General features: G+C 35.6%; 1 protein-coding gene across 6 annotated transcripts in view; it reads right to left on the reverse strand.

The window, feature by feature from the left end:
- The window catches only part of UBR3 (ubiquitin protein ligase E3 component n-recognin 3), a 280,063-nt gene that overhangs the window by 204,839 nt on the left and 58,541 nt on the right, over positions 1 to 16,683 (reverse strand). For all 6 annotated transcript variants that reach the window (XM_058300669.2, XM_058300664.2, XM_058300668.2 and 3 more), the window contains exon 6: positions 8,672 to 8,738. In XM_058300669.2, the coding sequence (XP_058156652.1) occupies positions 8,672 to 8,738 (67 nt within the window). The remainder of the gene's footprint in view (positions 1 to 8,671; positions 8,739 to 16,683) is intronic.

The following is a 16,683-nucleotide window of genomic DNA, read 5'->3' on the forward strand; positions in this document are numbered from 1 at the left end:
TACTTTTTTCTGGTAAAAACATAACATAAAATGTGAATTTAGTTAAAATACACCACTGAATTATATAACTGAATATGGTTAAAGAGGGAAATTTTAGCTTGTATTTGTGCTACTAAAATAAAAAAAATTTTTTTTTAAGTATTTCAGAAAAAGTGCAGTTATTAGATATGCTTGCTTACACTGGACTCAAGATACCCTCTTTACAAATACAGAAAGGGGAAAAATGGAGAAAGGTATTCACAAGACGATAGCATCAACTACTAGAAAGCCTATTTTTAAGGATAAGCCCCATCTTTTAAGGGCTAATCTCCACTTCTTTGCCATACTTACTCAATAAAAGGGTCTGAACAGGCATATGGTGAACTGGATACTTCAAATATTCTTGCTATCTCTTTCTCTCACTGACTACATGTAATGTTGTTTTGGTTTTCCCTGAAAATGAACTAGAAAACTCTGACTATTAATCTTCATCATAGTAAATGATATTGAGTTGCTCTGAATTATCAACTCAGCAAAAGGACACCAAGAGGATACAGCTAGCTGGGAAAACTGGATATCCATATCCGAAAGAATGAAAGAGGATCCTATCTCTTGCCCTATACAAAAATTAACTCAAGATGGGGTAAAGACCTAAATAAAAGAGCCAAGACAATAAAATTCCTAGAAGATAATGTAGGGAAGCATCAATGAGATCTCATGGTAGGCAATGGTTTCATAAACTTCACACCCAAAGCATGAGCAACAAAAGAAAAAAATAGATAAATGGAACCTCCTCAAAATTAAAAGCTTTTGTGTTTCAAAGGAATTTCTCAAGAAAGTGAAAAGATAACCTACTCAATGGGAGAAAATATTTGGAAACCACATATACAATATGGGTTTAATATCCAGCAATCCTACAACTTATTAATAAAAAGACAAACAACCCAATTAAGAAATGGGCAAAAGACATGGACAGACACTTTTCCAAAGAGGAAATACAAATGGCTAAAAAGTACATGAAAAGATACTCAATATCACTAGCTATTAGGGAAATGAAAATCAAAACTACAGTGAGCTATTCTCTCACACCTAGTAGAAACATCATATGAACCAGCAATCCTGCTACCAGGTATATACCCAGAAAAACTGAAAGGACACAAACAGATATATGCACACAACATTCACAGCAGCATTAATCACAACTGCCAAAAGATGGAAACAACCCAAGTATCCATCAACCATAGAATGGATAAACAAAATGTGGTATATATGTACAGTGGAACATTACATGCCACTGTAAGAAGGAATGAAGTAATGAAGTACTGACGCCTGTGACAACATGGATGAACCTCGAGAACCTTATATTGAGTGAAATAAGCAGACAGAAAAGGACAATATTGCATGATCTCACTGATATGAGCTAAGTATAGTGAGCAGACTCAAGGAGGTAGAGTATGGACACCAGAAGATAGAATGGGAGTAAAGAATAGTGAGTTGATGCCTAATTTGTGCAGAATTTATAATTAGGTTGATTGTAATGTTTGGAAATGGATGGAGGTGATGGTGGCATAGCAATGTGAGCATAATAAACAGCACTGAAGTGTGGGTGTGAACGGGGTTGAAAGAGGAAGGTTTGGAACATTTCGGTTGTTAGAAGGAAAGCCAAAGGATAAAACAGGGGACTGTATAACAGTGAACTCTGGGGTGGCCAAGGATTATGGCAAATAATACAATTATAAGAATGTTCTTTCAGGATCTATAACAAAAATATACATCACTAGAATAGGGTATTAATAGTAGGGTGGTATAAGAAGGGAAAAAATGCACCTAAAACATACTTCTATGTTATGTAAATGCACTCTTGCCAGAGGTATGTTTTCTCAATAGATACAGACCCACACAGCAGCTAACAAAACAGTAAACTTCCACCCTGGGATATATAACTCATGCCTAATAAAAGGAAACAGACCATTATGCCAAGCTCTCAATCTTAATGCCTGTACTTAAGAACTTTATTCCTGTAAAAAGGAAACTAGAATTAATGCCTAAGAATTACCTCCTGAAAACCTTGTTACTCAAATGTGGCCTCGCTCTAAGCCAAACTCTGCAAATAAACTCACTACCTTTCCCTTGATGTGGCACATGACTCCTGAGTATGAGCACCAAGGGTTAATTACAAAGTGTTACTCAGCAATGCATTTGGAAAAAGACTTTGACCAAAAGGGTGAAATATTATATAAAACAGAATTTTTATGGCTAAGAAATTTCAAAGTGAGTCAGAAGGGCATTACAGAAGTTACACTTATGCAGGTCTCAGGAAGTTTTCACAAGCTTTCACAATAAACAAAGCCTCAAACAAAAGTGCTTCCAAGGGCTGTAGGGAAGTCTAAACACCATAGACAAAGCACACAGCCTCGTGAAATCAACACTACCTCTGCAGGCCCTATTTGGGAATACATGAAAATCTACTTACCAATGTAGCATAGCTATACTCATTTATAATTCCCCTAATTATGATACATCTGCTCCTTAGAGTCTATAATTTTCAATATACCTATTAACTATATTTCTCAGAGACTTAAATCTTTGGACTGTTACAGTACAAAGTGTAAACCATAACATAATCTAGAGAATTTGGTTAGTAGCAACCCTCCCATATTGGTTCATCAATTGTAACAAATGGACCACACTAATGTAAAATGCTAACAATAGGGGAAACTATGTGGGATAAGGGGGTGATGATGAGGGTTATAATGGGAATTCTCTGTACTTTCTGTATAATTTTTCTGTAAAGTTAAAGCTTCTTTAAAAAAAAAAGGTGGGGGGATATAGCTAGCATGTACTCTGAGTGGACTGACACAGTGGCATTACTTAAGCAAGGGCTAGAATTAGATGAGAGATTTGAAAATACAGTATCACATGCACCAAAATACTCAGGTATAGCCCTAGCTACATCAAAGTTCAAGTTGTCATGCAAGGCAACCTTGCAGAGTTTTTTTCTATCAACCTACCCCAGGTTCACAGTTCTTCTAATACTGGGTAATATCTTCATACAACATCTCCTCAGGTAATGGATCCAAAGGAATAAAAATAAGCTCAGTGTATCATTATCTCTTGATTTTTTTTATAAAACATATTGAGTTTACCAAAGTTTGAGTCAGAACTTTAAAATAAAAATTTTACTAATAACTAAAAAAGAAAAGGGTATCAGAAAAACCCTACATATTCTGGAGACACTATTTTAACTACAGAGAAGTAAAAATATCTCCCACTCCCAATCTGTTTCAGGGGTGCCATCAATATAAGCAATATGTAAATGAACTTAAAATATAAATACAATTATACTGTACATCCCTTTACATCTAAGTAACTCTACTTTCCAAAACTGAGCATTTTCTATTTGTAAAAGAGAAATCTTTCCCTCCTGAAATAGATCATTTCCAGGGTATCGCACTGATTTAAAAAGAGATATACACTATTCTCACACGAAATTAGGTAAAATAGAGAAGTGGACTTGGCCCAATGGATAGGGCGTCCACCTACCACATGGGAGGTCCGCGGTTCAAACCCCAGGCCTCCTTGACCCATGTGGAGCTGGCCCATGCACAGTGCTGATGCGCACAAGGAGTGCCCTTCCATGCAGGGGTGTCCCCTGAGTAGGGGAGCCCCACACACAAGGAATGCGCCCCATAAGGAGAGCTGCCCAAAGTGCAGCCTGCCCAAGAATGGCACCGCACACACGGAGAGCTGACACAAGATGACGCAACAAAGAAATACAGATTCCTAGTGCCGCTGATAAGGATAGAAGCAGTCACAGAAGAACACACAGTGAATGGACACAGAGAGTAGACAACTGGGGGGGCGGGGGAGATAAATAAATAAATAAATATATTTTTTTTAAAAAAAGAAATTAGGTAAAATATCTTCAAAAGCAGATTGAAAACCAAAAGTAACAAAAATAGGACCGAGGGAATCAGGTAGCAAGAATGTAAGAATTATAATTAAAAATCCAAATATAATCTACAGTAGTATACCCAATTTAATTCTCACAATTCACTTGGCACTACATGATTAAAAACTTCACAGACTACCTTTCTGGTAATCATCACAGGTAAGTATTTCTTAACATATTTACAAAGCTGAACAAAATTAGTAATATTAATCTTGGGATTCTTACAGTTATGACAATAAACTCTGAAAGCTTGCATTAGCCAAATCCAAAGTCTAAAGCTACCATAACATTATTTTACATCAAGCACTTAAAAGAAAAAAAAAGTAAACTTTGTTTTAAATAAACAAAACAATCAGAATGTACCAGAAAAATCTTACTTCTATTAAAATAAGAATAGTTCCAATTATGTGGAATTCAATTTTTTTCATTTTCAGACCAAAAAAAAACAAAACAGAAACAAACAGCAATGGTTTCATTGTTCTTTTGGTGCTTTTTAAAACTTATTATTAGAGAAGTTGTGGGTTTACAATAGTCATGCATAAAATTCAGAATTCCCATATATCACCCTATTATTAACACCTTGCATTGGTATGGTACATTTGTTACAACTGATAAAAGCACATTTTTATAGCTGTACTATTAATACCTATGGTCTATGGTTTAATTTAGGGTTCACTGTGTTGGATGGCTTTATTATTGCTTTTTAACAGAGGTGATGTCAGTCTCCCAAGATATTTAAAGAGCTTGACTAGCTATGGAAATGTGGTTAGAAAAGCTAATTCTATCAGTTAAGTATTTAAGTTTTTTATTAGAATGTCATGACTTTTAATAATGCTGAAACTACCTTAAGCCAAATTGTAAAACATTTTTGAAGAATCAGTATATGATATAAAAGCATGCCTAAGGCAAAAGTTTTAGACAGCAGAATCCAGGTTCTATACCTCACTAGATCAATAATCTTGGACATTTTACTTCAGTTTCTTCATCCTTAAAATTTAGGTTTTGAGAACAAGCAATGAATTATGTGTTTAGCACAGTGCCTGGCCTCTTGCCTATCATTACATACCTTATATCCAGCTCACTTTCAAACTGCTGAATCAAATTCCTGCAAAAACTGAACCACTCGCTGAACTGAAGATACCCTCAACAACAACAGTCACTTTTTGAAAACACCTGGAATTCTAATTGAAAAAGCCATTTCTTCCTTGTATATACTTAAACTATAAATGATAAAGTCTTAAATCTCTTTAAAAACTTCTCCACACTAGAGGAAGGATTTCATAAGGTACTCATTCCAATCCTAAAAGTGAAAATAAATCAGATATAAAAAAATAAATTTTCACTTTAAATCTGCATAAAAAAAAATCTCAACCAGAGTTTAACCAGGCTGAAGGAAAACAATGACCTTTTACACTATGACAGGTATTTCATGGGCATGTTGAAAGCTTAAACTCAAATAAATATGTGCCTAGCAATCTCTTAAAGACTCAGCAAAATCCATGGACAACTCTGGTAAGTCAAAGGACAAGAGAGTCATATGGGTTCTTTTTTTTTTTTTTAAGATTTTATTTATCCTCACCTCCCCACCCCTATTCCTCCTGTTGTCGGCTCTCTCCATCCATTCACTGTGTGTTCTTCTGTGTCTGCTTGTATTCTCATTAGGTGGCTCTGCGAACTGATCCTGGGACTTTCTGGAGTGTGAAAGAGGCCATTACTCTCTTGTACCACGTCACCTCCCTGTTCTGCTACGTCTTCTTATTTTCTCTCCTTTCTGTGTCTCTTGTTGCGTCATCTTGCTATGCCAGCTCTCATTGTCAGCCGGCATTCCTGCATGGGGAGACTTTCCCATGCAAGGTGGCATTCCCACACAGGGTGGCACTCCTGCACAGGGCGTGGGCCAGCTCGCCCTCACCAGGAAGCCCTGGGCATCAAACCCTGGACCTCCTATATGGTAGAGGGAGCCCAATTGGTTGAGCTACATCCGTTTCCCGGGTTTCTAATTTCCTTCAGGTATCACAGGTTCTCTACTGAGCAGAAAGAAGGGGAGCAGGTATGCAAGTGTACATCCTGGACCACAGATCAAATTTATGCCTCTGCTCTAATGGCCCACAAGTTAAAATGCAGGAGCAACAGACTTACAAAGTAAGTCTGCATCTGAAACTGCTTCCATGCTCTACCTTTCCAGACAGCCCTAGGCATTTCAAAAGATGCATCAGAAATAAGCACCTTATAAAACAATATTTTAACCTCTGGAGAGTCTCTGACAGATCACATGAACCCAGAAACAAAGTATTTATTTAAGTTTTGGAAATCCATGGCAAAACCCAAAACATAGGCTATAAACTAGTAGCAAGTGCTCAATAAGAGTTTTTAGAGGGTCAAGAAAACATATAGGTTGAAAGCTTTGGCTCTGGGATTTGAAAGGATCTACCTCCTATTAGCTGTGATCTTTAACATGCCTCCATTTCCTTACTCATAAAATGGTAACAATAAAATCTGCTTCACAAAATAGTAAAATCTGTTTCACAATTAAATGAAAAAATACATGGGAAGTGTTTAGAATTATGTCTAGCATATACGAAATATTCAATAAATATTATTCATCTATTCCCTCACTATAGGAATATCTAATTCCTCTTCTGAGTAAACATGCATTCTGTGCTAAGTGCTATTCATTTTCATTCATATTCATATACATTCATGCCCTCTCCCTCACCATCTTTTCTTTGCTCATCTTTTTTCACTCTAGAAATTATATACCCCAGAATATAAAAATACATAATCCATATTAAAACTTTATACCAAAAACTTTATATTCAAATCAACATATCAATAAAAAGTTATTTTTCATTTTTCTGGCTCAAATATAATGCATATTTTGGCAAAAGATCTGAATAGACATTTCTCTAAAGAAGAAATACAAATAGCAAAAAAACACATGAAAAAATGTTCAATATCAAGCACTATTAGGAAAATGCAAAACAAAACTACAATGACCTATCATTTCACACCTACTATAATGGCCACTATTAACAAAACAGAAAACTACAAGTGCTGGAAAGGATGTGGAGAGACAGAAATGCTTTATTCAGTTTGTGGGAAGGTGTTACAGCTACTGTGGAAGTCTGTCTGGTGTTTTATAAGGAAGTTAGATATAGATCTACCATGTGACCCAGCAATACTGCTAGTAGGTATATACCCAGAAGAACTGAGAGTAGTGACATGAACAGATATCTGCAAACTTACATTCATAGCAACATTATTCACAATTGCTAAAACACAGAAACCACCTCAGTGTCCATCAACTGATGAATGGACAAACATATATTCACATGATGGAATATTATTCAACTGTAAGAAGAAAGGAAGTTGGGAAGCATATGACATGGATGAACCTGGAGAACATTATGTTGAGTGAAGCAAACCAGGCACGAAAGGACAAATATTGCATGATTTCACTATTATGAACTAAATATAATAAACTAACTCATGTAGTTAATAGCTAGAATAAAAGTCACCGAAAGAACAGAATGCAGCTAGAGAATGGAAAGCTGAGATTTAATCTGTGCAGAATTGGTATAAAGTTTGTAGATGTTTGGAAATGAATAGAAATGGTGAAAGCACATCATAGGATTTATAATTAGTCACATTATCATATGGGTATGATAGTGGTTTGGATTTTTTGTTGTTGTTGTTTTTGGAGTAATGAAAATGTTCTAATACTGATTAAAGTGATTAATGCACAACTGTGATTATATTAAATTTTTTTATTGTATGCTTTAGATAAACTGTATGGTTTATGGGAAAAATAATAGGGTGAGTTGGGTAAAACATACACCAAATGTAAGATATGGACTATAGTTAGTAGTAATACTTTGATGAAACTCTTTCATAATTTATTACAAACATTTCACAACAATGCAAGGTATTGGTGGTAGGGTGATGTATGGGAGCCCTGTACGATGATATGCACATTTTTTTTCTAAGTTCGCAACTTTTACTATACATTTATTGTTGATGTATGTTCATGTATGAATGATACACTTCAATAAATTTTAAAAATACACCATGCATATTTTATGAAAACAACAAAATTTCAATAGTAAGGGTTTATTTGCTTTTTTAAAATTTATTCATTTATTTATTTCTCTCTCCTTCCCCCTCCCCCCAAGTTGTCTGCTCTCCCCTCCCCAGTTGTCTGCTCTCTGTGTCCATTCGCTGTGTTCTTCTGTGACCCCTTCTATCTTATCAGCAGCACCGGGAATCTGTGTTTCTTTTTGTTGAGTCATCTTGTTGTGTCAGCTCTCCATGTGTGCTGTGCCATTCTTGGGCAGGCTGTGCTTTCTTTTGCGCTGGGCAGCTCTCCTTACAGGGCGCACTCCTTGCTCATGGGGCTCCACTATGCGGGGGACACCCCTGTGTGGCAGAGCACTGCTTGCGCGCATCAGCACTGCGCATGGGCCAGCTGCACACAAGTCAAGGAGGCCCAGGGTTTGAACTGTGAGCCTCCCATGTGGTAGGCAGACGCCCTATCTATTGGGCCAAGTCCGCTACCCTTTATTTGCTTCTGAGGTCCCTCACTACTACCCTCTAACAACACTTTCCCTGACATTAAACAAATCTAATAATATAACTCTTCCCTTAAACAGCTACAACGTCAACATGGCTAGTCAATCAAATATTCTTACTGATTAAGTATTTTAGAAGCTTTTTATACAAGAAAAAACAGAATATAAATACCTTTGGTGCCACTGCTTAGTTTTACCCTTTTTCGCTTGCCCAGACCTTGACTCCCATCCTGATCCTCCTGGAGGAAAACAAAATTAGCATCAAATATAGTTACAGTCATAAACATAAATTTTATGTAAGTATAAACATGCTTATAAATTATAATATATACATTTTTATATATTAACCAACATGTCTTATTTTTTACATACTTGCTGTAATAAAACACCTTAAATAATACATATCATAATGAATAAATACCTTAATAAAATGTTGCTAATTTTAATTAAAATACATAGTGAAATAGCTTTACCATTAAAATACAAGAACTTTTAAATTTAAGCTGTGCTTCTAATGAAGTCTCAAACATTCTAAAATGCTCAAATAAAAAATTTCCTAACCTTATAAAAATAGCATTGAATTCACAAAGAAGCTAAAGAAAGTGGTGGAAGAACAGATTATCACAGAAAGGAAGGCTGCTCATGTGCCAGTTGGGCCCAGAGCCTCAGCAGAGTTGCAATACCTACTCTCCACTTGACTGGACTCACACAGGACAACTAACAAGGAGGTGATAATGGATAACAACCATAACAAGGAACCCAGAGAGTCTACAACTGCAAGCAAGAGAGTCCCATCCACTGGCCATATGGTAATGAGGCCCCTTCTCAATTAGAGGTAGAGTGGGTATCACCATCCCAGAATCCTCAGGATTGGGGAATGAACTATGGTCTAGAGTGGATTTACTGGTATTCTACTATAGACTTACTGTGATTCTAGTAATGGAAGAACTTATATCATTGATGTGGAGGCAGTGGTCACTGGAGGATCTGAGATGAGGGAGAGGGAAAACGAATGTAATTTGGGGGCATTTTTGAGACTTGGGAATTGTCCTGAATGACACTGCAACAAGAGATATAGGCCAACACATATCTTGCCATAATCTACAGAACTGTGTGGGCAAGAGTGTAAACTACAATGTAAACTATAATCCATGCTTAGTGGCAATGCTCCAAAATGTGCTCATCAATTGCAATGAATGTACACACTAATTAAGGATGTTGTTAATGTGGGTAAATATGGGCAATGTGGGAAGTGGAGCATATAGGAATCCCCTATATTTTCTATGTAACATTTACATAATCTAAATATCCTTTTTAAAAAAATAAATAAGAAGACCTTAACTAATCTCAGCAAGGGAGTAGGCACCACTGTCACATGTATTTCAGGCACAAAATAAGGACATTGGTCTAAAATGAGACAAGAAGACCCAAGAAAAATAGTTTCAAAAACAGATCTCCAAAACTTACAGATGATTTCTTAACACTTGCCTACCATGATTGGCAAAGTCCCCAAAAATTCACCTAGAATAAATCAATCCATATTAATCTTTCTTTCTTTGATGGATTTACAAAAAAGAGAGATGAAAATACTGTGAACTCCACAGTATTTTCACAGTTGGCTAAAATTATACAAAAAAATAAAATAAAATAGATACAAAATATAGAGAGCTAGAAGACACATTTAACATATCAGGTTATAAAAATAAAATCCAGACGGTATTTTGAGAGACTAGAAGGAAAAAGCTGAAATTTAAAATTATAAGCCACTGTAATTTAAAATTGCTTGCTTCATTAACTCTACAAGTACAAAGCAGGGAGAGACTAACTTGTCAGCTGTAAATTTGGAAGGGGAAAAAAAAACCTGGACATTTTTTTCCCTTCCAAATTCACAGCTGACAAGTGGGGGCTCCCACCAAAATCTAGAACAGCTGCTAAAAAGCTAACAAAAAGCCTTGGGTCCTAATTAAACCACAATATACTTAGCAAAAGGTGTCCCATCACTGTGCACTGAATCAGATCACAGATTTTTAAAAAGGAGCAATCAGGTCAAAGAGCTATGTACAACAGTGAATATTAAAAAACGAAAGGTAAATATTTTAAGGGATTTCATATGGAAGTGAAAAGAATTCTACAGGACAAAATAAGAATATGTGAAAATTACAATATGTAACACAACACTGAGAAGAATTTGAGCTAGCAAGCAAAGGAACAAGTTGCCCCATTAAGTAGATAAGTTCCCTAGTAATTACCAGTAATGTTATTAAATCAGATCCTATAGCATAAAAAAAAGACATTAGATATTTCCATGCTCCTTTGCACCAAAAGTTTACATGATTCCACACTCCATTCCTCATTATTAATATAATTTATTATACCTAATAAAATAGAATTAAATCTTATCCCCCCCAAAAAAAATTTATTTTTTTCTTTCACCTATTGATTTATGTAAAGTGTCTCTGAATTTAATTTCAGTTATCCTGTTTTTGTCACAAGTTTTCACATATTACTTCTAACTGTTCATTTGGATTATGCCCCAAATAAAGGCAAGAATATTCAAAGCATGTCTACACAGTAACTATTTTAAGTGATTACTTCCCAATTAATAAACCATAAGCAATTTAATAAACAATGTAACATTATCTCTGATGGTAGAGCTGAAGGCAAATGCTTCCTTTGCATTTTTTCAAGTTTTCAATTTTTTCACAATGAACATCATATTTTTATATTTTCACAGGGTGGGAAGTGTTTTAAATTATTTCTCTTGTCTAACAGCTATGCACCTCAAAATCACAGAAAACAATCTGGTTTATACCAAACATTACATGCAGATAAATGGATATTGGTTGTGGTAATCCACAGTAATATAATTTCCCCTTGAAAAACTAAGTTTATCTCTAAGACCCTATTTCTGCTGAAAAACTCTCCAATTAGGGCCAGTTACATATAATACTAGATAAAAACTTTTTGAACTGAATTATCTGATGGTTATAAATTTCAACAGAAAAGGAATAAAAATAAATTTTAATTTTAAAAATACCTCAAAATTACAATATATATGCTTTCATCAGTTGATTAATGCAAGGTCTTAATAATAGGGTGGTATATGGAAACCCTGTATTTTATGCCTGGTTTTCCTGTAAACCCACAACTTCTCTAATTTAAAAAAAAATTAGGCTATGCTCTTATTTTACTTCCTTTTTGTTCCATATAATGCAACACTTTCTAGACTTTATATTAACTACACATAAAAAGAATAAGAAATAATAGTATGAAGAATGTCATGTGTATAAATTAGCGCTGCTGAGTACATAATATTCTGTTTCTGCAGGGAAAGTGGGACAAATATCTGACACAACTTGTATGAATAAAATGTAGTAATACACATATTCAATCAAATAAAACTACTTGAAAACAGAAATAAATCTTGCCACTGTTATTGTTTTATATCTGTTTCTTTATTTTTAAAATGAAGTCGTTGAATTATATTACCTCTAAGGTTTCTTTTCCAATTCTAAATCTAACTTGAAGCATTTTTTAATTGTTACCATTCGCTTTTTACCATATGAATTGATATGTCACTACACTTTTCTTTTCCTGTCTTTCTTTATATATATATAATTTGTTCAACTACAAAAACGACATCATGAAAAGGGTTTACTTGATTATCCCATAGGCGTGTAGAAGCATGTAAAAACACCAATCTTCAAGTCATAGTCAACTATTCATTTAAATATCAAATATAAATACTAAAGAATATAGACTCTTTTACCTACTGTTGCAAAAATATGCAACATAGCATTAAAAGCCTTAAAGAAATTGGGAAATGGCATTAAGTTTTTCTTCAAGAACTTCAGCTCCTGTGTACTCTTCCTCTCATACTGTTTTCCTTCTGTCTTATTCCTTCATCCCCTTTATCCTTCACCTATCCATTCTATCTTTTACAAAACTACTTCTTACATTTTTAATCATTTTAAGCAATGCATGGAAATATGCTTTGAAAAGAACAAAAGCACAATACAAATATAAAAATAAAAAAATTTAAAATACTCATGTCATTATTTTTTAAGTGGATGGTGGACATTTTCATTTTCTCTCTCAATAACTGACCTCAAGACTCAATTAACTTGCTTCTTGCTTATGATGCTAATCCCCAAATGAATTTTTTTTCCGGGGCAGGGGGGTACAAGTTCTGATAAAATGTTTCCCATTAAGAAACAAAAGTAGAATAAAATATGACAGAAGACCCAAAGAAGAGACTGGCAGAAAAGTCGCAGTAATTTTATAGTTTCATTATAAATTAAATTCTAAAGTATACTTTGGGCCTTGATCAAGATGGCAGAGACAAACTTCAGGGCTCCATCCTCCTACAGAAGCCCTGAATAACCAGCAAGAACTGTCAGAAACATCTTTCCCAAAGCTCAGGGAAACAGTTAAAGGATTACAGTAACAGAGCAAGTGCCATATCAAGGAAAAGACCAACTTAAAGCAGCAGGATCTCCTGGCAGCCCTTACTGGCTTAGTGTAGGGCCAACCTGTGCTCTCAGTGTGGATCCTTGGTTCTTGTTCCTGGGTCTATGTATGTCTGGAGCATGTATATCTGTCCCAATGTCTACTTGTGGAGAGGCACTCACCATCCCAGAATTTGACCTCCATGTAGAAAGTAGCTCACAGAGCTCTCCTATAGAACACTGTGGAAAAGCAGTCAAGTAGCTGCCTGGGACAAGGGATTGTTAGCCATAGGACATACAGCACAATGCCCAGGACCATAAGAAAACTGTTTCATAGGGAAGAAAGGACATTCAATCCATGTAAAAGGAGTAATTCCCAGGGCCACAAGTACATGCCAATGACAGGTTGCATGAGCAGAAAAGATCAGGAACCCCTATGCTTTGGCCTGGGACTATTCTCCAAGCTCATTATATGAGTAAGTTCTGAAGAACAACACTCACACAGGTCAATCTGCAAAGACTGAGAAAGGTGTTTTCTTTTTCTCCTTTTTGTTTTTTGTTTTGTTTTGTCTTTTTGTTGTCCTGGCATTCAAAAGAAATCTCTGTCTGTGGGAAAATAGCTTGAATTTGAGTGTGGGAATCTGGCTTGAAGTTCAAACATTTCCATAACACAGATAACAAGTGTGGGCTTAGGAACACCAGCCTTGACTAGATGGAATGCTGTCTGGTCAGCACAAAAACTGTTTGCGTGAGGAAGTATTCAAACTTTGTATGGTCTGTTCCCTAGCATTGCAGGTGTTGCAGCTTTAATAACAAGCAGTCTTGAAAGTAAACATAAATAACTACTGCTTTGTAATTTCTAACAAATACGATGTGGAAACTAGAGTCGAGGCTCTCAGTTCCAAAAGCTGTTGAGTCCCCTGGTCCCATCTTTATTTTCTCTCTTGTGTCTTTCTTTCTGCCCTTTTATTTCTTCACTTCTGCGTCACCTTCCCTTTGTGCAAACCTATTGCTGAGCTGGTCTCAGCATCTATCATAACACTAGCTTGATACAAGCTTATGGAACAGATGCCTCAGATTCTAAATTACAGCGATAACACACTAAAATATCAAAATATCAGGTTTCAACAAAAGATTATAAAGAAAGAGGAGGTGATGGCCCAGGTCATCAATGAAGAGGGACCAGACTGGGACATTCCAGATACTTTCAAGAAATAGTTCTAAATTGGCTTAATTAAAACCCTGAAGTCCTATTTATTTCCCTGAAAAAACAGCCATCTGGCTACAGTGGTACTTCATTATCATGTTAAAGTTTTTCTCAAATATGCATATGCCAATGAAATGAATGAGGAAAAAATCTGTAATCAATTCTTGGTATGTTACTTAACTATAATCACTAGCTGGATATAGAGAGAGTCCAGGGGAAAAAATGGCTGGTGCCACACCCTGATTATAGCAATTTTAAAACAAGTCCACAAATACTTTTTGGAAAACGGTATCTGTGTTCCCTCCTGTTGAATATGAGCCTACCTTAACTCACTTATATATCTAAAAAATGCAGTAGAAGCAAAAACTATGTAACTTCCAAGGCTAGTTCATAAAAGACTCTACAGTTTCTGCTCTTGGACTGCTCACTCAGAAAAGACATCCACCATGTAAGACAGGGGTTCTTAACCAGGGGTCCATGGAAAGATTTCAGGGGGATCCACGAGCTTGAATTGAAAAAAATCAACTTATCTTTATTTTCTCTGACCTTTAACTGAAATCTAGCATTTCCTTCATTTATGAATGTATGCATTAAATAAATTACAGTAGTATTCATTTCATCTGAAAGGCAAAGGGATCTACGGAACAAAAAAGGGTTAAGAACCCCTAATAAAAGAAGTCCAACAACCTTGAGACCACCACGCTGAAGAGGTCATAGGTAAGTATCCTCGTCACTGGCCAGCTGAGATTCCAGTGGACAGCCAGCAACAACTAACAGACCAATGAGTAAGTCAACTTAAATGCCCACCCAATTGAGCCTTCAAATAATTGCAGCCCTAGCCAACAATTAGCTGCAGCCACATGAAATAACCCATATAACTGCCCAGCTCGCCTTCCCATAGAATCATGAGCAAAATAAAATTATTATTTTAAGTGACAAAGTTTGGACTAATTTTCTAAACAGCAAAAGTAATGCGAACACTGGTTTACCATTTACCCACTTCATAAAAAGACTACTAGACCAGGAGATATGAGACCTTGTGTCCAATTCCAACTCCAGCAATAGCTAGATGTTTAAAACAGTAAATCAGTTAATTCTATGGAATTTAGCTTCCTCATTAATAAATGATGAAATTAGGAAAAAATGAACTTTAAGGAGTCCCTTTTAGCATTAGCATTCATAATTTTTATAATCTTCAAATTACCACTGCTGAATTGTTGCTTTTGCTTTTTGATATATTACATGACTTTCATTTCCAACTCAAGATTTTAAAATGCATTTAGAATCAAAAAGCAAAGACCTTACAGTACATACATTAAAACATAAATGAATACATATTTTGTGTTAAAAATTATCTATGATCACAATCTTCAAACAGAAACTTCACTAATTTAATCAATAAACCTCTTCTATGATTGGTTCTGCATTATGGTCTTATCTTTACACTTTCCTTACTTTTCACCTTAAATATGTATATGTGTGTGATTTTTATAATCTGAAAGAAATATAATCTATTAAAATTTAAGATATGCATACCCTGCAACCTAGCAGTTCCACATCTCATAGAATTATTAGCACATTTGCACAAAAAGAAATGTAAGTGTATATCTTAAAATTTAAAAACTGGAAATCAAGGAAATGATAGGATAAACTAGTTTATTCATATTTCAGAATACTATAGTTGTATAGACAGAAGAGTAGTATAGACAGAAAAAACAGAGCACTGACAAATATGCATGACATATTACAGGGTAAATAAAAGTAGGTCACAAAATAATTTACCTTTTTAATTTAATCTCTCTTACACACACACACAATATTTCTATAAACACACAGTTATTTAACTACACAGAAAAGGGTCTGTCAAAGACATCCAAACAATTAACTATAATTTCCATGAGGAGGAACTGGTATTAGGAAGGGTAAGTAAACAGGGGAGTTTTATTTTATCTGAATTTTCTGACAAAACAACTACATTATATTCATGTAATACTTACATAATCTGTATTTTTTTCAAGGTTTATTTATTTATTTCTCCCCACCCCCTTGTTGTTTTGCTCTTGTTGTGTCTGTTGATCTTCCTTGTTTCTTTGGGAGGTATTGGGAACCGAACCCAGGATCTCCAATGTGGGAGCAAGTCGCCCCATCACATAAGCCACCTCCATTCCCTGCCTTGTTGGGTCTCTTATTATGTATTTCCCCTTGTGTCTCTTGTTGAATCATCTTGTTACATCAGCTGCTGTCCTGCTCATCTTCCTCAGAAGGCACCAGAAACCTCTGTTCCCTGCTTTGTTGTGTCTCTCGTTATGTTTCTCTTGATGAGTCAGCTTGCCACACCTGCCTGTCATGCCAGCTCACTGTCTTCTTTAGGAGGCACCAGGAACCAAACCAGGGACATCCCATGTGATAAGCAGGAGCCCAACTGCTTGTGCCACATCCACTCTCCATAGGTAATCTTTTAAGATAAGCTTGAGGGAAGCAGACATGGGTCAACTGATAGAGGGTCTACCATATGGAGAGTCCAAGGTT

Source organism: Dasypus novemcinctus, chromosome 7, assembly GCF_030445035.2.
Source record: "Dasypus novemcinctus isolate mDasNov1 chromosome 7, mDasNov1.1.hap2, whole genome shotgun sequence".
NCBI classification, from domain to species: Eukaryota; Metazoa; Chordata; class Mammalia; order Cingulata; family Dasypodidae; genus Dasypus; species Dasypus novemcinctus.